This window comes from Gorilla gorilla, chromosome 11 (genome assembly GCF_029281585.2).
Source record: "Gorilla gorilla gorilla isolate KB3781 chromosome 11, NHGRI_mGorGor1-v2.1_pri, whole genome shotgun sequence".
NCBI classification, from domain to species: Eukaryota; Metazoa; Chordata; class Mammalia; order Primates; family Hominidae; genus Gorilla; species Gorilla gorilla.
In genome coordinates, this window is record NC_073235.2 from 135,668,874 (window position 1) to 135,695,074 (window position 26,201).

At 47.6% G+C, this 26,201-nt stretch overlaps 1 protein-coding gene across 1 annotated transcript in view; it reads right to left on the reverse strand.

Moving 5' to 3' along the window:
* NGEF (neuronal guanine nucleotide exchange factor) overlaps positions 1-26,201 on the reverse strand; it is a 133,516-nt gene that overhangs the window by 84,750 nt on the left and 22,565 nt on the right. Inside the window, exons 2-3 of the mRNA XM_004033366.5 lie at positions 9,711-10,052; positions 5,298-5,412 (exon numbers count right to left, since the gene is read on the reverse strand). Of these exons, the coding sequence (XP_004033414.2) occupies positions 5,298-5,412; positions 9,711-9,978 (383 nt within the window). The 5' untranslated portion in view covers positions 9,979-10,052. The remainder of the gene's footprint in view (positions 1-5,297; positions 5,413-9,710; positions 10,053-26,201) is intronic.

Below are 26,201 nucleotides of genomic sequence, written 5' to 3' on the forward strand. Positions count from 1 at the left end.
TGGAAATGTTCTATATCTTGGTCCAGTTCATGGTCAAGGAGGTGTAGTACCTGTGTAAAAATTCATCAAGCTACAGACCCAAGATCTGAATATTTTATTGTAATGTAAGATGACCTTCAATAAAGCATTACTTAAATCACCTTTATGAATACACTAACGACAGCGACGATTCCAAAAACAAACCAGGGAGATGAAATATTTGGGGCTTTTCCGAGATAAATGCTGTAGTCTCTCTTTAATTGTTACCAGTCTTTGTGCCATGTAGGGGTTTTTGTTGTTGCCGTTGCTGTTGGTATTTTTCCTCTGCTAAATTTAGATCATGAAACCTGCTTTTCTATGCACAAATCAAGCAAGGAGACAGAGAATGATTTCGCCGTATGAGAGCAAAATAGACTTCAACAGGAATGGATAAAGAAATTGGGAAGGTGACTATGGAAACTGAACCAGAGATGTTCAAAATCAGCCGCGACACTTTGCATCAGGGACCCAGTATGAGAAGACAGTGACACAGAGATGTGGGCAAGAGCAGGGATTCAGTTATGTGGATGACAGACCTGACTCAGAATGCTATGGAGCAAGTGAAGCTGGGAGCAAATGACAGAGAATGGGTGAGGACCCCGGGAGTCTCACATCAGACAAGCTTCCATTAGATGGAAGGGCTCACCCATGGTCAATGTAGCATGCCCAGGAGAAATGCATATTTTGGACTTTACCTTTAAAAGCAATAACTCAAAGCCCTCTGAACCTGACAGCTCATCGGAGGCTTTTGTCTAGAAAATGTCTCCACAGCAGGTGTATCATGACTTATCTCGCCATGGAGATCCAGCTCAGAGAATGTAATAGCGACATGTGGCACAGTGGAGCTGGCGGTTCCTGCTTTGGAGGCAGTCAACATCAATGTGCTCACCAAAACCACTGTGCTTACTAAGCCACCAAGACAGAAGGGGGCACAGGTTCATGGGCAAGCTGGACTTGGTGTACAAACAGGAAGGGGCTCATTTCTTCCTCCAGATTCCCCACTTCACCCTGCTCTGTAGGTTGGCACCACCGGCATGGGTCTTGTATGAAACCTCAGCAGGCCACATGCAAAGCTTTGCTGGCTACTTGGAAGTTATAAGCAAATGGTCTCTTTCGCTGGGTATTAAAGAGAGCAGCCCAAAGCGATTTCCTGACTGTCTGCTTCTCCCTCTCCAGGTGCAGACCCTGCCACAGCCAAAGTCCCTACCTCTTGCTCCATATTCTCCCCACCCCCCAGCTGCTGTTTGGGCTCTCAGAGTGGGGCCCTGTGGGGGTCCTTAGACATGCCTCCCGGGAGGTCTCTGACCACAATCCCTTGGCATGTGCAAAGCTCTTAAGCCGCGACTCCAGCAGGAAGTGCTCTTGGGCAGACTCCTTTTCAAATCAGTTCACAGCTGGCTCTCTTCCTGGAGACCCACACTTAGCTCTGAGAAATCATGCCTCTCTGCCTTGCCTTCGGTGTAAATGCTTCCCCAATCCCTGCTCAGCTCTGGCCCTCCTCCCCTTGCAGGCTGCTTCAGCCAGTTCAGCGCTAGATGTTTCCGGGTGTGAACAAGGTGCCTGTCCCCCAGATTCCAGAGATTTCCAAGTAGATCCCTTGAAGCCCTCCTCATTTAACTTAAGGGGAAAGGCTCCCATGGGGAAGGGTAGGAAACTCACAGCACCCTGACAACTCCCCCCAAACAAAACCCAGTAGCCAGCCCCGTCACTCCCCCTTTCATCTAGTGTTAAAATGCAGAAATATTTGTGTTAAAACATTTTTATGTACCAATTGGCAGAGAGCCACTGTGCTGAGACTCCTTCTCTCTTTACTCCCAGGGCCCTTTCTTGGCCCCTTGGACTCTTGCTCTGGTGTTGGGTCCCGGTTGTCAGTTACTTTTACTCTCTCTTCTGTTGATACCCTCCAGTGAGGGTAGGGGTGGTGGGTGAGGAGCTAAGGTGGCTTCACTGTCTCTGTTGTGTCCCAGGTAGATGGTCAGATATTTACAGTGTTGTTCTTGGCTCTTGGGGCTTAAGCCACATCAGAGACAGCAGGAAACAATTGTCCATGGCTATAGTTTGTATTTTTGTCCCCACCCAAATCTCATGTTAAATGTAATCCCCAAAGCCTGAGGTGGGGCCTGGTGGGAGGTGTTTGGATCATAGGGGCGGATCCCTCATGTCTTTGTGCTGTCTTCGTGATAGTGAGTTCTCACGAGATCTGGATGTTTAAAAGTGTGTGGCACCTCTCACCCCGCTCCCTTGCCCCTGCTCCTGCCGTGTGAGACACCTGCTCTCCTTTTGCCTTCTACCAGGATCAGAAGCTTCCTGAGGCCTCCACAGAAGCAGATGCTGCCATATTTCCTGTATAGCCTGCAGAGCTGTGAGCCAATCAAACTTCTTTTCTTCATTATTATTATTATTTTTTGAGACAGAGTCTCACTCTGTCGCCCAGGCTGGTGTGCAGTGGCATGATCTCAGCTCACTGCAACCTCCGCCTCCTGGATTCAAGCAATTCTCATGCCTCAGCCTCCCAAGTAGCTGGGATTACAGGCATGTACTACCATCCCGGACTTATTTTTGTATTTTTAGAAGAGACAGGGTTTTGTCATATTGGCCAGGCTAGTCTTGAACTCCTGACCTCATGTGATCCTCCTACCTCTTCCTCCCAAAGTGCAAACCTCTTTTCTTGTAAATTACCCAGCCTCAGGTATTTTTTCATAGCAATGCAAGAACAGCCTAATCCACCCATAATATCTAATTACATGTAAATAAAATAGGGGTGTGTGTGTGTGTGTGTGTGTGTGTGATCAAGGATCAATGGGCAAAGCAACCTCAGGAAGGAAGTGTTGCTTCCCCACCTTGTCCTAGGATTCTGCTCTGTTGCGTGGTTCACAATTCCCCAGTGCAGATACAGGGAATACAGTTTCCCTGTAGCCATCCAGGGATTTGTAGAGATTGTGAAGCTTCTAGGAATTTAGCTTAAAGAAATAATGAGGGCTGGGCATTAGGTTTTGCCACAGTGATATTTATCATAGTGTGGCTTACAAAACAGCAAAAGTTTGAAACTGTCTTGGGTCAGAGATTGCTGTTGCCTTCCCTGTATCCACTGCCCCTTCTTCCTCACTGATGGAACCCATTTGCTGAGGGCAGAAACAGACCTGGCTTTTTTTTTTTTTTTTTTTTGAGACGAAGTTTCGCTCTTGTTGCCCAGGCTGGAGTGCAATGGTGTGATCTCTGCTTACCGCAATCTCTGCCTCCCGGGTTCAAGCAATTCTCCTGCCTCAGCCTCCTGAGTAGCTGGGATTACAGGTATGTGCCACCATGCCTGGCTAATTTTGTATTTTTAGTAGAGATGGGGTTTCTCTATGTTGGTCAGGCTGGTCTCGAACTCCTAACCTCAGGTGATCTGCCCACCTCGGCTTCCCAAAGTGCTGGGATTACAGAAGTGAGCCACTGCACCTCGCCCAGACCTGGCTTTTATTTTATTTTATTTTATTTTTTGAGACGGAGTCTCGCTCTGTCATGCAGGCTGGAGTGCAATGGCGTGATCTTGGCTTACTGCAATCTCCACCTTCTGGATTCAAGGGATTCTCCTGCCTCAGCCTCCCAAGTCACTGGACTACAGGCATGCACCATCACATGTGGCTAATTTTTGTATATTTTAGTAGAGATGGGGTTTCACCATGTTGGATAGGCTGGTCTCGAACTCCTGACCTCAAGTGATCCACCCGCCTCAGTCTTCCAAAGTGCTGGATTATAGGCATGAGCCACCGCGCCTGGCCCAGACCTGCTTTTAAATGACACACCCATTTCCCAGCCTCCCTTGCTGGTGGAGGTGGCCATGTGACCCAGTTTTGGCCAATAAGATATCAGCAGCAATGGTTGCGTGGGCTTCAGGGAATCTCCTTAAGAGCAGGGCAGACCTGGCTGGTGCCGTGCCCTTCCCTTGCTGGCTTTTCTCTTTCCCTCCACCTGAACTGTGGCTGTGATGGCTGGAGCTTTGGCAGTCACCTTGACAGGTGACAGAGTAGAAAGCTAGAAGGAGCCTGGGTCCATGCAGGCATGAAGGAGCCACGGTCACGACCCTCTAGACTTCTTTCACACAACAGCCAAATAAATCTCTGCCGTGTTAAGCTGTGCTATGTTTTAAAATAAGCAACTGAATTCGGTACTGACTGATACAATACCCAAAACCCAACAATAGGAGCATAATTAATAAATCACAATCCAGTCATACTGGAGAATATTTTATAGTAAGATGTCATTTTATGAAAAGGAAGGATGCATTTGCAACATAATAAAACCTCTCTGGGTGGTGGTAGTAGTACAGTGATTTTTTTTTTTTTTTATGGGGTCTTGCTATGTTATCCAGGCTGGCCTCAAACTCCTGGGCTCAAACGATCTTCTGGCCTCAGCCTCCCAAAGAGCTGGGATTACAGGCACGAGCTGCTCTGCCTGGCCAAGATACAGTGAACTATCTCTCCCTCCCTCCCTCCCTCCCCTTCCTTCCTTCCTTCCTTCCTTCCTTCCTTCCTTCCTTCCTTCCTTCCTTCCTTCCTTCCTTCCTCCCTCCCTCCCTCCCTCCCTCCCCTTCTTCCTTCATTTTTTTGAAACAGTCCCACTCCATCACCAGGACTGGAGTGCAGTGGCTCTATCTCACCTCACTGCAACCTCCACATCCCGGGTTCAATCAATTCTCTTCCCTCAGCCTCCCGAGTAGCTGGGATTACAGGCGAGTGCCACCACACCTGGCTAATTTGTTTTTTGTATTTTTAGTAGAGACAGAGTTTCGCCATGTTGGCCAGGCTGGTCTCAAACTCCTGGCCTCAAGTGATCTGCCTGCCTCGGCCTCCCAAAGTGCTGAGATTACAGGTGTGAGCCACCATGCCGGGCTGTGATTTTTCTATTCTATTTCTTAATATATGTAGTATTTAAAATTTCCTAGTTTTGTGACAGAGGAGTAACAATAGTTTTTTTGTTACTTGTGCCTGTAATCCCAGCTCTTTGGGAGGCTGAGGCTGGAGAATCGTTAGAGCCCAGGAGTTTGAGGCCAGCCTGGGTAACATAGCAAGACCACATCACTGCCCAGAAATATTTTTTTAAAAAATTACTGTACAAAACAATAGTTTTTTAAAAAATTATGGAGTTTTTATTTATTTATTTTTTTAGCATGGGCAACCAAAAGTTATTATTATTTTTTTAACATGACACCCTTTTAACCATGTCAAGTCTTGGCAGCAATGACCTCTGATGCATCTTTCCCAGACCAGCATTCCTCATGATCTGCCATCTCTTACCTCATTTCCTGGGCTCCTGGGTCTGTCTGCATTGCTGTTCTGCAAGGAGGCATTCTGCTCCAGGGGATACTCAAGGTCAGGGGCTCATTTACAGATTTTCCATTGTCCTGTGAATCTGTGACAATTCAGAAATGGAGCAAGTTAGAAGATACAGATCAACCCTTTTCAGGCAATTCTCTGTAAGCCTAGGACAGTAGCAGCAGTCACGCTAGAAGGTGGAGGAAGCAGAGTGGGAAGGGGTGTCCCTCCCCTCACTCCCTGAAGGGGAGTTTGTCACACCTCATGCTGTGTCAGATGGCCTGGGATGCCATCCCTATGAAAATTATAATTATGGGCCGGGTGCGGTGGTTCACACCTGTAATCCCAGCGCTTTGGGAGGCCAAGGCGGGCGGATCACCTGAGGTCAGGATAGCCAACATGGTGAAACCCCGTCTCTACTAAAAATACAAAAATTAGCCGGGTGTGGTAGCGGATGCCTGTGATCCAAGCTACCTGGGAGGCTGAGGCAGAAGAATTGCTTGAACCTAGTAGGCGGAGGTTGCAGTGAGCTGAGATCGTGCCACTGCACTCCAGCCTGGGTGAAAAAAAAAAAGAAAATTATAATGATGATTTAAGCAACTTCATATACATTTACATATACATAAACATACATACGTAGTCAGTGGAAAAAAAGATATTGGAAATAAGAATACAAACCTGGCTAATGTTTACAGGGCAATAAATCCATAATGATTGGTGTTATTTCTACTGGTCAAAAATCATTGGCAACTTGCCAATTTTTTTAGCATCTAACAATTCCCAAGTCCTAATCAATATGAAATAATAAGTCCAGTTAGCCTCCCCCAGAAAGTCTGCTCACCCGGGGGTGGGATTTTTAGGCAATGATCTGCTGTGATTTTGAAGGGGTACTCATTTTGCAGATGAAACAGAGAATGTCCCACACCTTCCAGACCCAAATCACACATGGTGACTCCAGATCGTGAGCTTCTTTGGTGGCTGTGGAGTGACCCAGTAGCCCATTTTGTCTGCTCCTTCTCTTCCCCAGCCCTTACCCCGTGCTCTTTCTCACCATGTAGGTCAAGCAGGACATTTTCTCCTTGGATTCTTGGATCAGGAAGTACTGAGCAGTTAAAAGAATTCGCTCCAAGGAGGTGACATGAAGGAGTCACTGTAAAAATAAAACTGTAAGGCCAGGCGCGGTGGCTCACGCCTGTAATCCCAGCACTTTGGGAGGCCGAGGTGGGCGGATCCCTTGAGGTCAGGAGTTTGAAACCAGCCTGGCCAACATGGTGAAAGCCTGTCTCTACCAAAAATACAAAAATTAGCTGGGCATGGTGGCAGGCACCTGTGGTCCCGGTTACTTGGGAGGCTGAGGCAGGAGAATCGCTTGAACCCAGGAAGTGGAGGCTGCAGTGAGCTGAGCTTGCACCACTGCACTCCAGCCTGGGTGACAGAGCGAGACTCCATCTCAAACAAACAAACAACCCCTGCAAATCTGATGAAAACATTTATGGCTGGACATAAAGGCCACCTTTGGGGATGGCACTGTTCTGTCTATCTGGTGTCAGCATCCTTGGCTCAGCTTGGGGAGGTCACAAACTCGAGGCTCTTTCCCCAGCAGCCCTCTTTCCCTCCCCAGCTTCATCCCAGACACAGCCCTACGCCTTCCTTTTCTTGCAACCCTGAAAGACTTCCCTGACCCCCAACCTTGGCAGCTGCAGCTGCTTTTCTGTCTGCTTACAATGCCCCACCCCTGCCCTGTCCAACAGGGTGGCCGCTAGCCACGTGTGGCTATTGTGCACTTGAAATGTGGCTGGCAAATGTGGCTGAGGAGGGGAATTTCTCATTTTATTTAATGTAATTTACATTTAAAAGTACAAACATATTGATTCAGTTGTTGGGAAACTTTTAAGGGTATTTGGATCAATTTGGGTATGTAAATCCACTTTTCTGACTGTACATTTTATGCAATCTAAATCCAGATCAAGTATTTCCAATGAAGATTTGGCATGCGAATTGAGAGGGGCTGCAAATATAAAATACTCAACAGATTTCAAAGACTTCATGCAAAAAAAAGGAATGTAAACTATTTCATTGATATTTTTTATGTTGATTATTAACTACAGGATAAAATGGTAACTTTTGCATCTGCTGGGTTAATAAAATGCATTGTTAAAATTAATTTCACCCATTTATTTGTACTTTTTAAATGTGGCCACTGGAAAATTTAAAATGATGTATGTGGCTTGCAGCATATGTCTGTTGGATGGCGCTACTGTAACCCCCTTCTCCATCTACACAGGCTTTGGAGCCAGAAGGATCTGAACTCTAGCTCAGTCTGTACCACACAATAGCTGTGTGATTCTGGGTAAGTGGCTCAGTCTCTGTGGGCCTTAGTTGTTTATTTTTTGATCTGTAAAATGGGTATGGTAAGAATACCCTCGAAATGCCTGCCTAGCAAACTAGCACAGCCACCGGGTACCTGCATGAAATCAACCAAGTCTGCTCCCACTTTCTCCCCAGCCATGTCCTTATCCTTTTTTTTTTTTTTTTTTTTTTTTTTTTGAGATGGAGTCTTACTCTTTTGCCCAGGCTGGGGTGCAGTGGCATGGTTTTGGTTCACTGAAACCTCTGCCTCCTGGGTTCAAGCGATTTTCCTGCCTCAGCTTCCTGGGTAGCTGGGATTACAAGCATGCACCACCATGCCCGGCTAATTTTTGTATTTTTAGTAGAGACGGAGTTTCACCATGTTGGCCAGGCTGGTCTCGAACCCCTGACCTCAGATGATCTGCCTACCTCGGCCTCCCAAAGTGCTGGGATTATAGGCGTGAGCCACTGCACCCGGCCGTCCTTACCCATTTGTCAAGACTCATCTGAAATATCATCTTCTTTGGGAAGCCCCTTCCTAACCCCAGCAGAAGGGTCTAATGCTTTGCCTTTATCTCTCCTGTAAACTTTCACACATGGCTTGCATTAAAATGACATCGTTACAATATTGTGGGTTCCTCAAAGGCAGAGACCCCAGCTTCCTCGTGTGTGAGAATGTGCTTTTAACTTTTAGTATACGGGAAATTTCAAACATATGGAAAAGTTGAGCTTCCACGACGATAGTATTTCAATCATTGTATTTTTCTTGCTTAACTCAGCGCTTGATACATGATTTTGTTAGTGTTTGTGGTGGATGGCAACAGCCACAGATTCTACCACCGTGGAGTGGTGAAGTCAATTTCCCCAACCCCTTTGGTCTGGGCTGGCCCTGTGGGCTGGTTTGACTGACAGAACATGGTGCAAGGGACTATGCAAGGTCTGAGTCTCCGTCTAGGCCTCAAGATGCTGGGCAGCTTCTGCTCTTGCTCTCTCAGAACCCGACTGCCATGTGCATAAGCCTGGGCCAGCCTGCTGGGGGATGAGAGACCACGTGGAGCAGAGGCAGGCAGTCCCAGTTCACAGACCACCAGAGAGATGAGTGAGGCTGTCCTCCACCTTCCAAACCCAGAAGAGCCACCAGCTGACTGCAGGGGTTAGGTAAACTGGCCCAGACACAGCAACCACTAAACCAACCCCCAGAATCATGAGAAATAATAAATATTGTTGTTTTAAGTCTCTATATTTTGAGGGGAGTTTAACGTGTGGCAAACAGCTACCCAATACAGGGTTTAATGAATGTTTTTGAATGCACTGATGAAGTCTCTGGATTTAGCAGGGGTTGCCACTCTGGCACACTCAGGGTAGCATATATAGTCTGGTGGCAGCTGCTGTGCCTCCCGGGCTGGGAAACTGTCACACATTCTGCACCCCCAGCAGGCTGCCTGTCAACCACAGGAGCACATCACAAGGAAAAGAGTCTGTAGCACCAACACCCCATTTGTAAAGTTTTCTGAACTTTATTCTGCTCAATACATATATTTTGAGCAGATAAAATGTGCTAGGCATTGGTGTAAAAGATTAAGAAGTCTTGCTGCAAATCTATTCCCAAGATTTTAATCTCATTTATTTTCAGAGCAGCAGAAGCTTTGGCTATGGCAGTCACAGTGAGAGAACAGGACAGAACCTCATCACTGAGACAATTCATGTTCTCAGATGACCCGTAATGTGGATGGCTCTAAGTCTCCCTCCTAGAATGCATGTACAGCGGGGGGTGTTTTGCTGAGTTCTAGAACAAGAAATCTCTTTTCAGTAGAAGCCAGTCTAATTGTCTAATTTGGGTCAACCCTTTCTCCTAAGTACACACGTCATCATAGTGGAGGAATTTGGATTCTTTAGATAATGGTTTTAAAATGCACTACCCTGTTGAAACTGTCCTTGGTACTTTTCGATGCCACTTATCCTTTCTCATTTAATGAGGACCTTTCAGCACTGATGACTCCAGTTGGATGTAAGGGAACAGCCGTGACAGCTGTCCCTGATACTCACCTGCCAGGCAGCTGGCGTTCCGTTCTGGGGTGTCTCTGGCCTTGGCTTTGCTTTTGCGCCTTATGGAGCGATTGAAGATGGAATTTCTCTTAATTGGGATGTGGCAATGAGGATCTTTGTCTTGGATATCCTGGTCAGCTTGAGAAGTCTCCTCTTTTTCTGGGAGTAACTCAGGTTTCACCTTGGCTGGTTCATTATCAGTGTTCCTTTGATCACTTGCTGATTTCCTCCAGGTCTTTTCCAAATCTTCAGATTCCCTGGTCTCCATGGAAATAGAGCCAGCTGTTTCTCAGCAGAACGACTGGAGGTCAATGACTTTCCCAAGCTTCACTGGTTTGAGTGCTTTAGAATAGATAGAAAACAATTTTCAGTTAGTCATCAGGCTAAGTATTCTATTCAGACTGTGGAACTCCACTCCCATTCGAATTTGATGAAACATGGGATAATCTGCACATCCTGGTATCCACATCTTCGCCACTGAAAATTACAGCTTAATCTCTGCAATTTGGAGGCATTCATGTATCATTTTGTAATTGCCGTTTGTTTACATTATTCGTAAGAGGCACTTTTGGGGGAAATGTTTAAAGTGGCTTGCAAAACTACATTCAAATAAATACTTCTTAAATAATTCCAGAGAAAAAGGGTAGCAGAAATAGTGAGAGAATTCCAGGAAAGCATTGAGAGGGACCGTAAATGTCTAGACAGGAAAAGAAAGTCTCGGAAGATGAGAAAGGGTTGTCGGCTGGTGCAAGGTCTCACAATGGTAAGTTTAGACATGGGCAAGGTTGATCCCCAAGGCGACAAACCTTGCCATCACTGGCGATCAAGTCTAGTGAGTGCATTAGTGGCCTTTCTGATGGAATGATGTATGGCCGTGGTGGAAGAATAAGGTCCCCCCATCCCATGGCCACCCCACCATGGGCTGGAGAAACAGAATGGTTACCTCCCTCTGGGGTGACCATATAGCATATCATCTGAACGAGGACACTTTTCATAGGAAAAGGGGGATACAACAGGAACAAACCCCACCTCCCTCCCCACAAAGACCTCCTAGGGTAGGGGTGCTCAGGGCGAGAGACTATGTGGACCCTCTTAGTGGGTCTAAGCTGGTGGGACAGCGTGTTAGACAGAGAGGCCGAGCTAGGAATTCTTCTCAGCTCTGCACTCATCTGAGGGCTTGAAACCTGGGGTCCCATGGATTCTATGGAGGTTTTCAGGGTACAAGGCTGTGTATGAGCATATACATTTTTCTGGCCTATCGGTCCAGAGATTCCATCATACCTTCAAAATGGTCAGAGACTTGGCCGGGCACCGGCCTATAATCCTAGCACTTTGGGAGGCCGAGGCGAGCAGATCAGTTGAGGCCAGGAGTTCAAGATCAGCCTGGCCAACATGGAGAAACCCTGTCTCTCCTAAAAATATAAAAATTAGCTGGGTTTGGTGGCACATGCCTGTAGTCCCAGCTTCTCGGGAGGCTGAGGCAGGATAATCGCTTGAATCCGGGAGGTGGAGGTTGCCATAAGCAGAGATCTTGCCACTGCACTCCAGCCTGGGCAACAGAGCCAGACTCCATCTCAAAAAAACCCTTCCAGTCCTCTTCTGTTGCTCCCTTCCACAAACATCTAGCTCAACCAGTGTTCTACGATTCATCAGGAGCGTTTGTCTGTGTCTTCCTTTGTGAAATGGGGAGCATGGAGGGCTGGGTTTCAGATGCCTCCTTTCCCACCACCACTCCTCTTCCCCACACCTCTTCCTCCGGAGTCCCTCTGAGTTCCCAAACACCTTCCTCTACACCCACCAGCCAGCCCTACACTACTGATCTCAGGGCAGGTGGTCTGGTAGAATAGTCAGGAGGTTGGGTTTCCCCTACCCCATGCCGAGAATGCCTTTGTTTACCTAAGATAGGAATTAGGACTTTCTGGGTAGGGGGATTTGAAGACTGAAGGCCACTCTGGTTCCTAGAACCAGCTACTTCCGACACAGGTTTGTATCAGAAGGTTTGCCCTAGGATGGCACTTCCTTCCCACCTGCTTGCAGGGCTGGTCCTGTTCTATTAACCACCTTCCCTGTAAATTGTCAGCCAGGCAGAAATGAGCATTAACGTACTCAGAGGTTGCCTTAGAGCATCTGGGCCACGTGCAGGGGCACAACCTGAGCTCATGGGGACCTGGGGAGTGCCTTCCCCACCACGGTCGTCTGGGGGACCCAGCAATACCTGACCCTTCTGGTCCCGGCCTCAGTTTCCTGATCCATGAAGTTGGAGTGTGCACTATGGGGTCAGTGAAGCCCCTTCCAACTAGAAAGCAACGCTGCTATTTCAGGTGGCCAGAGAGGATTGTGCGGTGGCTGGGAGGACACACTTAGGATGGACCATTAATACGCACCCTTCCCGGGAGTGCCTGGGAGGATGATGCTTGTCTTATGTGTGGCAAAGAACCCACGGCTCCAGCGAGATGGGGTGATTTTCATTCACAGCAAGTTTAACCTGGGTCACTGAGGGGATGAGGTTGCAATAAGAGCGAAACCATTCTTGAGCCAGCAAGAGGACAGAGAGAGAGAGAGGCTTCCATCCTGGCCAGATGAACGGGGACCCCTGCGCTTGCTCCACTTGGGAACGTGATCCACCAGAAAAGTGGCTGCAAGGATGGGCAGAGACTCGGGAGGGACGAGGTCACCATTATCACCCATCTGACCTCTGGGAGCCTGGGGGCAGAATGAGACCCAGGGACAATGATGGCCTTGAGCTCAGTGTAAGGCGGAGACCATGAGTGTCCGAGCTCCCCAGAGCTGGGGATGCTGCTTTGGGGGCTGACGTCCCTGTCACTGGAGCTGTCCAGATGGAGGCTGGAGGCGCTGTTGAGGTTTTAGAGTTCAGTGAGGCCTGCCTGCCGCTGGCATCGCCTTCTCTCTTCTTTCCCCGGCCCCTGTGCCTACCACCTCACCCAAACCCTTGCATTGAGGCTGCTTTCAGTGAAGAGCTGGACCTGTGGACAGTGATAGGCAGGGGTCCCGTGGGGTGGGAGTGGGGGTGGATGATGTAGGCATTCGTTGTGTTTTGGTGCCAGTCTGTGGAGGCCTCTGACTGCTGGACCGAGGAACTCACCCAGCAAACCCTGTTGGTGGCCAGAGGGCCTGGCAGGCCCCGAGCAGGAGGCACAGGCGGGGTGGTGGGGGACATAGAGCACGTCCTGAGGGGGATGGCACACAGGTGAGTACCTGGCCAGGTCAGAGCTGCAGGGAGGAATGGGAGGAATTGCAGGTCAGTGACTTGTGGTGGTTTTGAGAGCAGCGGACGAGGGAGCTGGCCCCCTGTTTGTTGTGGGCCTGGGTGCCTGGCGGAATGCCACTCCTGGTCTGGGAAGCAGGAGTGAAGCCAGGTTGGGGTCAGAGCACACTGGTTTTGCGGTGTTGGGTTGAGGAATCTCCCAGGAGAAAAGTTTGTGGACAGAAATCCCTAACTGACACTGGACTGAGTTGCTAACAGGCATCTTCCGGCTCTGACAAGGGGACCCCCGGGGCCTCTGTGTTGTGATCCTAACATGAACTTTTTTTTTTTTGGCTTTCAAGGTTGTTATTATTATCAGTATCATCATTATTTTAGGCTGTACCTTAAAAACTTGAGGGGCTGGGCATCGTGGCTCACGTCTGTAATCCCAGCACAGGCTGAAGTGGGGGGATCATTTGAGGTCAGGAGTTCAAGACCAGCCTGGCCAACATGGTGAAAACCAGTCTCTACTAAAAGAAAAAAAAATATTAGCTGGGCGTGGTGGTGGGCCCCTGTAATCCCAGCTACTCGGGATGCTGAGGCAGGAGAATCGCTTGAAACGGGAAGGCATAGGTTGCAGTGAGCCGAGATTGCGTCACTGCATTCCAGCCTGGGCGACAGAGCGAGACTCCATCTCAAAAACAAGACAAAACGAAACAAAAATAACTTGCGGTATAATTTACTCTTTTTATTAGTTTTGACAAACACATTCAGTGCATGTAACCACCACCACCACCACCACGAAGAGCTCCCTCATCAGGGAAAAGTCCCCTTGTGCCTGCGGAGGTCAGTAACTGCCATGCCCCCAGCCCCGGCAACCACCAATTAGAGTCTTGGTTTGCCCTTTTCTGTTGCGTAGGTGGAGCTGGCGGTCTGTCGCCCTTGCTGGAGTGCAGTGGTGCAGTAGAGGCTCATCCGTGGCTCACTGCAGTCTCGACTTCATGGGCTCAAGCCATCTTCCCACCTCAGCCCCTTGAATAGCTGGGAGCACAGGCGCCCGCCTAATACTTGTATTTTTTGTAGGGATGGGGTTTTGCCATGCTGCCCAGGCTGGGTGTCTGGCTTCTGTAGCCTATTGTGCTATGTTCGCTGCTCTGTCGACGTTGCCTGTGTCAGTGCTGATCACCAGCGTTTACTGTGCGGTGCCAGGGATGCAACGACGCCTACACCATACACCACCAAGGGCACTGGGCCAGGAGTCAGGGGACCTGGGTTCGAATCTCCATTTCCAGCTGCCTGTAATCACGGGCTTAACATCAGGCAAGTCAGGGCCTCAGTTTCCTGTCCAGAAAACATGGGGTGGGTGGGTGTTCTTTACTTCTAGCTCTCAAATTTGGTGATCCGGGGAGGCTCAGAGGGTCCTTAGAGGGATGTTCATGGTACATTAAGAGTCAGGGGGATTGTTCTCCCTGAAATGAGGAGGCTCTGAAACCCTGAGAAGAAGTATTCCCAGATCTTACCACCTTTGAGATGATTTTACACACACACACACACACACACACACACACACACACACACGAAGAGATTGTAAAACTATCTGTAAAACAATTCTAATTCTGCTGCAATTATAGACTATTTTAAGCAAATGTGCTCTGCGTCTGGAATCTTTTTATAATTGCTTTGATTCGTCTATAACCATTAACTGCCAGAAAACCCAGAAGCTTCCCCCACCCCAATCTTCTGATGTTCCCTTAAGTTCCTCTGTGGCTTTAGACCCATGTCTTTCTATTCCATGGTAACTTCAGGGTGGAGGAGCCTGGGGATAGCTTTGTGATTGAGGGAGGGTGCAGCTCATGGTGCACTTGCATTCATTCATTCATTCATTCATTCATTCACACCCCCTGAGCACCTGCTGGCATGGGACTCACTTCTTCATTCTATGTCTGTCCACATTCCCTCCTTAATAAGCTTCCTCAGGACAGGACTTGGTCTGTTTGGGTCTCTGTTGTTCCTGATGCCGGCCACACAACACTCTGTAAACATCTTTTTTTTTCACAGCAATAGATGAACGGATGAGTTACCTTAGCCAAACCTCGCAACTTCCGCATGAGTCAATGTGATAATTACCCCCACTTTATAGATGAGGCAGCTGCCACTCTCAGAGCTGTGATAATCTGGCCAAGGTCGCATGGCTGGCAAATGGTGCGGCAGGGGTCACACTACAGCTATCTGACTCATTTGTTGGGGGGACCTGTGATGTGGTCAAAAGATGCTGTTGTAACTGTGGGCTGAAGGCAGGCCTGGAAGGATCAGAGCCAGGAGGGGGCTCTATTTGGCTGTCTCTGTGTTAGTTGTGCAGCTTCAGGCCCAGGAGCTGAGGTGGCTGTTACACCTCCCAGCACTGGGCTGCATGAATCAGTGTGTGAATCAGTGTCCTGGGAGGTCAGGACACAAGGGGACAAGGAGGTGGGGAGTTGTGGGGAGCTGGCTGCGGGCTCAGCTGTAGCAATCACCAGCTACTGCAGGGGAGGAAGGCACAGGGCATGTGGGGAGGAGCAAGGTGGGTGTGGAGAGGTGAAGTTTCTAGACTGGATCTCATCCAAGCGCAGACATCATCCGGGGCTCTCGTTAAATCACAGATTCTGACTCAGGAGGTCCTGGGTGGGGGCTGAGACTGCATTTCTTTTTTCTTTTCTTTTCTTTTTTTTTTTTTTTGACAGAGTCTTGCTCTGTCGCCTAGGCTGGCGTGCAGTGGCGCGATCTCAGCTCACTGCAACCTCTGCCTCCTGGGTTCAAATGATTCTTCTGCCTCAGTTTCCCAAGTAGCTGGGATTATAGGTGCCTACCACCATGCCTGGCTACATTTTTTTTTTTAAATAGAGGCAGGGTTTCACCATGTTGGCCAAGCTGGTCTCAAACTCCTGACCTCAAGTGATCCACCCACCTCAGCCTCCCAAAGTGTTGGGATTACAGGCATGAGTCAGACAGCTCTCAGAGCATTCCCATTTGCTAGTCCCTAGAGCCCCCTCAGGCAAAGTCCTAGGGGAACACGGCCACCAGGGCATCCTCAGCAGGTGCATGAGGGAGAAGCTGCCTGGGTGAGAGCAGCGGCCCTTGCTTTGGCCAGGTCTAGGGCACATGGAGTGCCTGCACAGGTCAGAGGCAAACAGGAGTCCTGATCTGGAGAAGGACTGGCGCCAGTAGGGAAGGGGCAGCTGGAGCCCTGCCATCTCTCGCTATTGTCTTCTGCCTCTCAACTAGAGGAATGGAGGGGTAAGGGTAGGAGAAGGTGGAAAACAAGAGAAAGGAGGATGTCTCCTCCCCAGGGCCGAGGGCCTCCCAAGCACCTGAAATTGCCTTTGCAAAAAGTATAACTGAGGAAATTGTGACAGTGAAAGAAATCAGACCTAACCAACTCCATCTTGCTTCTAACCTTTAAGCTGTCCTTGTTCACTCCTGAGCATAGGCCAAGCTATAGGAAGGAATTCAGTTCATGGTTTGACTCTGAAACAAAATTACTAATAGCCCTTTCCTGAAAAGACCCCTTTCTTGCTTGGGGACCAGTCTCCCTTTGCAGGACTAACAAATTAGCTACACGAGTAGAAATTATGGTTTAGGGGTCCTGCAGCCTCTGACTCCAAGAGTCTGACCCTCCCCACGTTGCTCCTGGGGATAACATCACTATTGTAAAACCTAAGATCAGTGCTTGAGAGATTTTGCAGGCCGTGCACTGGATGGATCAGCTGACACCATCCAGACTGTGGTAATCCGGCTCAACCAGTTCTGCCACCCCACCCAGGAACAGAAGACAGCAAGCAAACCTCACTTCAACCCCCATGATTCCATCTCCAACCTGACCAGTCAGTACTCCCCACTTCCCGAGACCCTACCTGCCAAATTATCCTTAAAAACTCCGATCCCCAAATGCTTGGGGAGACTGATTTGAGTAATAATAAAACTCCCTTCTCCCGCACAGCTGGCTCTGCGTGAATTACTATTTCTCCATTGCAATTCCCTTGTCTTAATAAATTGGCTCTGTCTAGGCAGTAGGCAAGGTGAACCCACTAGGTGTTTATACACCTGCTCGGGAACAGGCCCCTCTAGGTGCTGGGGACAGCTCAGTGAGACGGGCCTGGCCTCCTTGGAGCTCGTAGGGGCCACCAGAGGGAAAAAAGGACTACAAGCGAGAGGGAAGTGGCAGAGCCCATTGCAGGGGAGGTACTGGTGAGGAGCAGGTCACAGGGGAGGCCGCAGCCCTGGGGGACTGGGACTGGGGGAGCTTCACTGGTCCTTGGAGCTGGGACCTTGGATTTCAGCTTCAGCCCAGCAGGAGGCATGGGCAGCCCCATGCCTGGAGCACAAGGGCAGCTGCTGCCCAGCAGGTGACACTGAAACATCATCAGTCTCTCCAAGGAGGGGACACAGGGCATCTGTGGAGATTGTGGGGTGTGTTAGGGTCCAGGTGGGGCAGGTGGCCAGGAAGTGTGGCCTGAGACAGGGGGACAGCATGGTGGCACTTTTGCTGTGACAAGAAGGGCTTGAACCTACCATCAAGGGGGCAGAAAGATGGGGCTTATTGAGGCAAAAGGTGCCCCCAGCACCCCTAAGAGAGGGACTGGCTGATCCCAGATCATCTACATCATTTCCACATTCCTTCCTGGTCCTTGAATTGGTACCTTAGCCTCTTCCCAGGTAGGAAGCACAGGTTTGTCTTGGGCCTTTTTTTTGAGACGGAATTTTGCTCTTATCACCCAAGCTGGAGTGCAGTGGCACGATCTCAGCTAACTGCAACCTCCACCTCCCGGGTTCAAGCGATTCTCCTGCCTCTGCCTCCTGCATAGCTGGGATTATAGGTGCCCGCTACCACACCTGGCTAATTTTTGTATTTTTAGTAGAGACAGTGTTTCACCATGTTAGGCTGGTCTCGAACTCCTGACCTCAGGTGATCTGCCCGCCTCAGCCTCCCAAAGTGCTGGGATTACAGGCTTGAGCCACTGTGCCCGGCGGCCTTGGGCCTTTTTTCTTCCTGGATCAAAGTGGGGAGAGTGAGACAGGAGGATTTAGACAGAGGAAGGAGACACAGATGAAGTTTCTGGCTTGGCAGAAAAGCCCCTGCAAAGGAAGGAGCTGGGACAGTGGCCCCAGAAGACGCTCCATGTCCGAGGAAGACCTGCATGGCATGGATCTCTAATGGAACCCTTGACAGTTGTGGAAAAGGTGGAGAAGCCAATCAATCACACAGGGAGACAGCTGTCACCCTGCCCTGGGGATGGCTGCCCACTGGGGCATTTTGGTGTTCTGAGCGTGAACAAAGGTGAGGGCGAGAGAAAGATCCTGGAAAAATCTTAAGTGGAAATTCAGAAATTGGGGAGCCAGCAGTGGGGAGGGGCAGTAACAGGAAAGGGGCTGGAGAAGGGAAACTTGGAGCAAGGCCGGGAAGCCTAGAAAGTTCTGTACCTGGGGGTGGGGGGAGCCCCTACTACGCCGTGGCCACTTGGGGTCAGCGTCGGCTTCAGGAGGTAGACAGGAGGGTCCCCGAGCGGTGAGGGAAGGAGGAGGGGACCTTTTAGGACCAAGACCAGGACAGAAGGCAGAAAGCAGCAGTTTGGTGCCTGAGGGGTGAATGGAGACCCTCCTGAGGATGGAAATACCTGAAGCAGGTCGGGGTGGGGGTGCAGGGTTAGCTGAGAGGTCAGGGGTGCCTATCTGAGCAGAGGCCTGCAGGAGGGAAGCCAGGGAGCCTTGGCTCAAGAGGGAGAAAAGTAAGGATGGCCCCTGGCTTTCCTTAAGGCTGCAGAACTCATTAACACGCTAGGAGAGGAAGCAAGAATGTGCGGGGGAAGCCAGTCTGAGCTCAGAGGGAGAGAAGCTGGACTTGGAAATGGCCCATTGTGCCCCGGTCTCGGTCTCGTGTAGGGTTGGGACTAACCTGGAAGGTTAAGTATGAATTACAGGAACAACTCATTGAATACCAGTTTAACAATCGTAATTTCTAATACAAACAACATCTCTTTTAGAGACGAGAATGCTGAAACCTGGTGAGATTAAGGAACGTTCTTAAGCCCACGTGACTGCCACGGTCCAGCTGGGACCCGAGTCCGGGCCTCTCCACCCCAGGGCCACCTCTTCCCACTCCTTGCTGCCCATTTTTACATCCTCCAGGCTGGAACGTTCATGCAAAAGTGGGAAGTGGATTAGAAACTCTGACAAACATCATGTGCAAGAGAAGTGGTACGTCAAATGTGAAGAGCATGCCCTTTCCTGATGCTGGGACAGAAATCACTGAAATTAATTTTTTCAGACAAGGTCTCACTCTGTCACCCAGGCTGGAGTGCAGTAGCTCCATCATTGCTCACTGCAGCCTCGAATTCCTAGACTCAAGCAATCCTCCTTCCTCAGCCTCCCCAGTAGCGAGGACTACAGGCACACACCACCGTGCCTGGTTAATTTTCAATTTTTTTTTTTTTTTTTTTTTTGTAGGGGTGGATGTCTTGTTGTGTTACCAGGCTGTTCTAGAACTCCTGGCCTTAAGCAATCATCCTTCCTCAGCCTCCCAAAGTGCTGGAATTACTGGTGTAAACCATTATGCCCGGCCTGAAATTAACTTTAAACCTAGGAAGAAGAGAGTGGTATAGAGTTTGAGACAATTTGTTTTTTACAGGATGGAAGTCCGATGCCAGAGAGTTGTAGGTTATGGATTTGTATCTATAACCTGTGCCGTGAAGACAGCCTTCCAGGGAAGGGGCAGAGCCAGAGGGGAAAGAACAAGCTAGACATTCCGGCCAGCAAAAAAGGCCAATGACAGCGTGATGGAGAAGAGGAACTGTGAGCTGCATGAACTGCAGCAAGCGAAGCACAAATGAGCCATCGGTGTGGGTGATGGAGGAAGGAGAAGCCGGGAGGGCTCTGGGGAAGAAGCCTGCAGGCATTAGGCAGGGCAGGGAAATTTCAGACAATGGAACTTCTAAAAAGTTAAACGTTTTATTTTATATTTACAAAAAAGCTGCGGATGATGGAATTCTAAAGCCAGCTCTTCAAGGAACCAAAGGGCTCGGAGCGTAAGATTGAGAAGTTAATGATTTGGAGATCTGCATATCTGCACATAGTGCGTTCTCAGTGTAAGAGGTTGAATGAAGGAAAAGCAGGCAAATTAGGAAATGAAATAAGGAATTGAGAGTGGACGGGGAGATTGGGGACAGCTCTCAGGATCCCCCAGCCATCTCTCCAGCCACAGTGCCATTTGCTGAAGAGGAGGGGCTTTCTGGGGTCACAGAGCTTCAACAGCCAGGACTAGAACTTTCCCCCATCACCTGATACCTGGCCGTGTTCTCCTTCCCTTTCTCCTTCTGCCATGTATAGGGACTTCCGGAATTTGTTTTATATTGTTGGAAGACCTGAGCAAACTGTTAGATGAGGTAACAGCTTGAGTTAATCCCAGTTCCCAACTTTCCATTAAAATCCCAATGCAATCATACCACAGGAAGATGCTACCTCTGCACTAGAAGGCAACATTAAGAATTCAGTTTATGGGCTGGGTGCCATGGTTCACACCTGTAATCTCAGCACTTTGGGAGGCCAAGGCGGGCGGATCACGAGGTCAGCAGATCGAGACCATCCTGGCTAACATGGTGAAACCCCGTCTCTAATAAAAATACAAAAAAATTAGCTGGGCTTGGCGGTGGGTACCTGTAGTCCCAGCTACTCGAGAGGCTAATACAGGAGAATGGCGTGAACCCAGGAGGTGGAGCTTGCCGTGAGCAGAGATTGTGTCACTGCACTCCAGCCTGGGCGACAGAGAGACACTCCGTCCGTCTCAAAACAAAAACAAAAACAAAACAAAAACCCAAAAATTAGCCAGGTGTGGTGGCGGGCACCTCTAATTCCAGCTACTTGGGAGGCTGAGGCAGGAGAATCACTTGAATCTGGGAGGCAGAGGTTGCAGTGAGCCCAGATCACGCCATTGCCCTGCAGCCTGGGCAGCAAGAGTGAGACTCCGTCCAAAAAAAAAAAAAGAAAAAAGAAAAAAAAAAGAATTCAGTTTATGGCAGGACCAGCAGGCTCTTCCACTAAATATGCTAATAAAAAGTAAAATGTTGAAGCATTGCTGAAGATTGACTTTTGCTTTAAAATTCTTAAAAAAAGAAGACATACAAATGGAAAACAGATAAATGAAAAAATGCCCAAGATCACTGATCATTAGAAAAAGACAAAACAATGAGAAACCATCTCACACCTGTCAGCATGGCAGTTATAAGAAAGATAAGACAGAGCAAGTGTTGGCGAGAGAAGACGTGGGAAAAGGGCACCCTTGTGTGCTGGTGGTAGGAATGTAAATTGGAACAGCTATTATGGAAAACAGTATGGAGGTTCCTCAAGAGGTTAAAAATAGAACTACCATGTGACCCAGCAGCCCCACTTCTGGAAATAAATCCAAAGGAAATAAAATGAGCATCTTGAAGAGATATCTACACCCCCATGTTCATTATTCATGATAGCCAAGATGTGGAATCAACCCAGATGTCCATCTACAGATAAATGGATAAAGAAATTGTGGTACATATATGTGGTGGAATATCATTCAGCCATAAAAAAGGAGAAAATCCTGCCATTTGCAACAGCATGGATGAGCTTGGTTGAGCTTTCTGTATATGGTTAAGTGAAATAAACCATACACAGAAAGAAAAATACTGCATGATCTTATATGTGGAATCTAAAAAGTCAAACTCTTAGAAGCAGAGAGTAAAGAAATGTTTGCCAAGGGCTGGGGGTCCTTGGCAAAGGGGAGATGTGGGTCAAAGGGTAAAACCTTTCAATTATAAGATGAACAAGTTCTGGGGATCTAACGTATAGCACAGGTGGTGATGGATGTGTTAATTTGACTGTGATAATCACTATACGATGTATATATCTATCACATCATCACATTGTATACCTTGAACTTATTCCACATTTGTCAATTAAATATCTTTAAAAATTATATACACAGTTTATAAGTCAAAAGACCAAATTAGAGGGGAAACATATACAGCAGGAAGCATAAATCAAGTGTTGGAGGCATTGTAAGACACAGAGCAGGACTCTTTCTTTCTTTTTTTTTGAGACAGAGTCTCACTCTGTTGCCCAGGCTGGAGTGTAGTGGCATGACCTCGGCTCACTGCAACGTCTGCCTACCCGGTTCAAGTGATTCTCCTGCCTCAGCCTCCCAAGTAGCTGGGATTACAGGCACGTGCCGCCACCCCTGGCTAATTTTTTATATTTTTGGTAGAGATGAGGTTTCACCATGTTGTCCAGGCTGGTCTTGAACTCCTGACCTCAAGTGATCCACCTGCCTCAGCCTCCCAAAGTGCTGAGATTACAGGCATGAGACACCGTGCCTGGCCAGAGCAGGACTTTTTCTGATGTTCTGGAATTGCTGCTAAGGCCAAACAAATTTCTGCTGTAGCTTGGGTCTGCCGGCAACCCGAGGGATCACTGAGGGAGGTGTGCCTCCTATGGTAGTCCCCACTCTCAGATAAAAGAAGAGGAAGAAGAAGGGAGAAGCTTGGCCCTCTGGGGGTGCTGTAGCCCATGCAAAGAGGAAGCTGGCTCCAAAGAAGCCCTGGAAAGGCTCAGAGCTCCCTGCAGGAAGGAGAGGCTCCCAGCTGGAAGCTCGTAGGGCTGTGGAACCCATGGGCTCATTCCAGAGTCTCCTGGGAAAGGGTTCTGAGAGCCTAGGGTTATGGTGCTGAGATATGGGAATACGCTGCCCGTGGGAATGGAGCTGGCTTTGGGCTGGAGGATTTCTGAAGGTAGGGACCTGCTGGAAGACTTTGTTCCATGGGGCTCAAAGTGATTATGGCTTGTGTGTCCTTGAAGAAAATGAACCTCCTCAGCCTTATCTTTGTTCTCCATGGCCTTTGGAGCAGCCCTTTACAAGAAGACCCTGGAGTTCCCTGAGGGTCCTTGGAACCCAAATGTCAGCAAGTGGTAGGGGTTGGGGACTGCCCAGATGGCCACTGGGCCAAGCAATAGGGGGCCCAAGCTGGAGAAGGGATTGCAAGCCGGCATGTGCCCCCAGGGCCAGAGGGAGATGTGGTCACCCTTCTGGAAGGGATGGTCTCCTGTGTGTGTGTGTGTGTGTGTGTGTGTGTGTGTGTGTGTGTGTGAGTGACAATCTCAAAGACCCCAGAGGGATGCCTCCTACTGCTGTGCGCAGCTGGTGGAGTAGAGGTGCCTTAGCTGGCTGATCCCTGCTCCCTCCCCCACCACTGGGGAAGAAGAGGAGGTGGCGAGAGTGGCTCCAGGCCAGCTCCTTGCCACTCCCCAAACTGTCTGCAAGAAGAGCTTTGAACACTATGAGATTGAACTTTGGAAAATTGTAACGTGGCTGAAATGTGCAAAGGCTATAAACAGCACACAGAAAGTTGAAACAAATCAGCCTTAAAATCCTGTGAAAGGATTTTCAACCCTGTGCCTCATAAGAGGAAAGAAAATCCAAACCACACTGAGATGTCTTTTTTCACTTGCTATGTTGGCAAAAACTCAAAAGTTTGAAGAGTAATTGGTGCAGCCAAGGGCAGCAGGCAGCCGCCATCCCTGCTGGTGGGAGTTTACATGGATTCCAGCCCTACAGGGCAGTTTGGCAATGCCTGTCAAAATAAAAAAGCAAATATGCTTTGACCCAGCCATCTCCCCTGCAGGAATTTGGCCCCTGGATCTGCCTGCTCTGTAGGGAGTGTCCTGGGTGCAGGTGACTCACTCCAGCATCATCCTGGAGCCAGTGACTCATGGCAGCATTGTTCAAGGGCAAGCAATTGGAAGCAACCGGGGTGTCTTTTGATCAGAAACTGGCCCCACAGATGAGAAAATTCTAAACATTTTCACAAATGGGAGATGATGCAGTTGTAAAAGCAAAAAAGAGGAAGTTCCATGTACAGTACTGATCAGGAAAGGATGCTGGGAAAAATCCAGAAAAAAAGCAAGAATAGAAGAGTATATTTTGTATGTTTCTATCAGCATAAAGAGAGAAATGTATTCAAATTTATTCAAATGTGCCTAAAAACTTCTGGAAGGAGTTACAAGAAATTAGTATCAAAATTATTATCAATGGTTACACACACACAAACACACATATATCTGAAATAAGATTAAATTAGATGAGGGAGCCTGGATAGTTGGGGAGTAGGGCTTGGAGGAAGAATTTAAGGTATGTACCTTTTAATACATTTTTGGTTCTTAAAGCTATGTCGGCCAGGTGCGGTGGCTCATGTCTGTAATCCCAGCACTTTGGGAGCCCGAGGTGGGTGGATCACTTGAGGTCAGGAGTTCAAGACCAACCTGGCCAACATGGTGAGACCCTGTCTCTACTAAAAATACAAAAATTAGCCAGGCATGGTGGTGCACACCTGTAATCCCAGCTACTCAGGAGGCTGAGGCAGGAGAATTGCTTGAACCCGGGAGGCAGAGTTGCAGTGAGCTGAGATCGTGCCACTGCACTCTAGCCTGGGCAACAGAGTGAGACTCTGCCTCAAAAACAAACAAACAGACAAACAAACAAACAAACAAAACTATGCCAGAGTATTATGTATTCAAAAATTAAATATGTCTTTTGAGAAAAAATGACTAGCACAGAACCTTAAATACAGAAATGAGTCTATTCTAAAAACTAAAGGAGACAGGGAAGTTACGGGATCTGGACAACAAACCTCCAAGACCCCTGCTATGCAGCAGAGACATGAGTCTAGACAGAGAGAAGTTAGAGGCCATGATGGGGAAAAATACAGCTGTTTTATATGTATACTTTCAAAAACTGTGTTTCCCAAAGAATTAGGTATGGAATAAGGATGAACAGTTAAATGAGATGTTTTAATTTCTTTATCAAAGTGTTTTCAGAGTGATTTGACTTAAAAAAATTGAGGCAATTTCATAATCATTAGAAAGTCTTAATACAATATAGCACATTGGTAGGTCAGTTGACAAAGTTAAATACCAATCCCCAGCAAAAAGCTTTAAAGATGAGACTAGAAGGAAAATTCACCATGGTAAAGAAGAGACTGTATACATTTAAACATGCTAATGGTGAAAAATCAGAGATGCTCCCAATAAGAGTATGGTTCTTGCTTTCATCATTATTAACTTGTTTCCAGAAGTTTTGATCAGCATAATGAGACATAAAATAAATAAGTTATCAGGAAGAAAGCTAAAGTAATCATAATTTGTAGGTGACATGACTTGTATACCTAGAAAACTCCAAAGAACCAACTGAAACTACCAGAATTACAAATAATTCAGCCTAGGTCCTGAATAAGATAGACTCACTGTATGTCAACAAAAACAAGTTAGAAAGTGGAGAGATTCTAATTATAGTATTATAGTAACAAAGCCAGAAAACACAGGATAATTGTATTAATAAATACAAACAACCTATATAAAGGAAAAACTTGAGACATGAAAGGAAGCTTGCATATTTAGAGAAGCATGAGTTTTTCTTGGATAGGAAAATGGAATATTAAAAATATGTCAGTTAATATTTAATACAAGTTAATATTTATAGTTTTAGTGCCATTCCAATGAAAAAACTGATCAGACTGTTTTGACAAAATGATTATGAAATTCATCTGCAGGATAAACAGCCAAAATTCGCTCAAACTTTTTGAGCAATATAGATAATAAAGAGAGCCTTCTTCTCCCGAATATCATTAAATGTTACAATAATAAAAGGAATATGGTATTGGTACAAAGTAGTTGATCAGTGAAACAGAATGGCCAGCCCAAAAATAAATTCTTATCTCTAAAAATGTTATTTTATAGAAGAGGCCTCACAAACATAAAAAATGGAAGGGCTACTAAACCAGATAAAAATCACAAGAAACGAAAATTATAGTCCAACATCTCTTATTAATAGAGAAGAAAATGTCCTCAACAAAATACTACCAAACTGATCCCAGCAATATATGAAAAGAATTATATACTATGACCAAGTAGAATTTATCCCAGGAATGCAAGGTTGGTTTAACATGCAAAAATCAATTAGTGTAATATACCATATGAATGAAACAAGGGACAAAAACACGATCATCTTATTAGGCATATGACATCAAATAGTATTTGACAAAATTCAACAACCCTTCATAATAAAAACATTCAACAAACCAGGTATAGAAGAAAATTTTCTCAAACCTGATGAAGGGCATCTATGAAAACTACACAGCAAATGCCATATTTAATTGTGAAAGACTGCATACTTTCTCTTAAGATCAGGAAGAAGATAAGAATGCCCACTCTCACCACTACTATTCAAAATTATA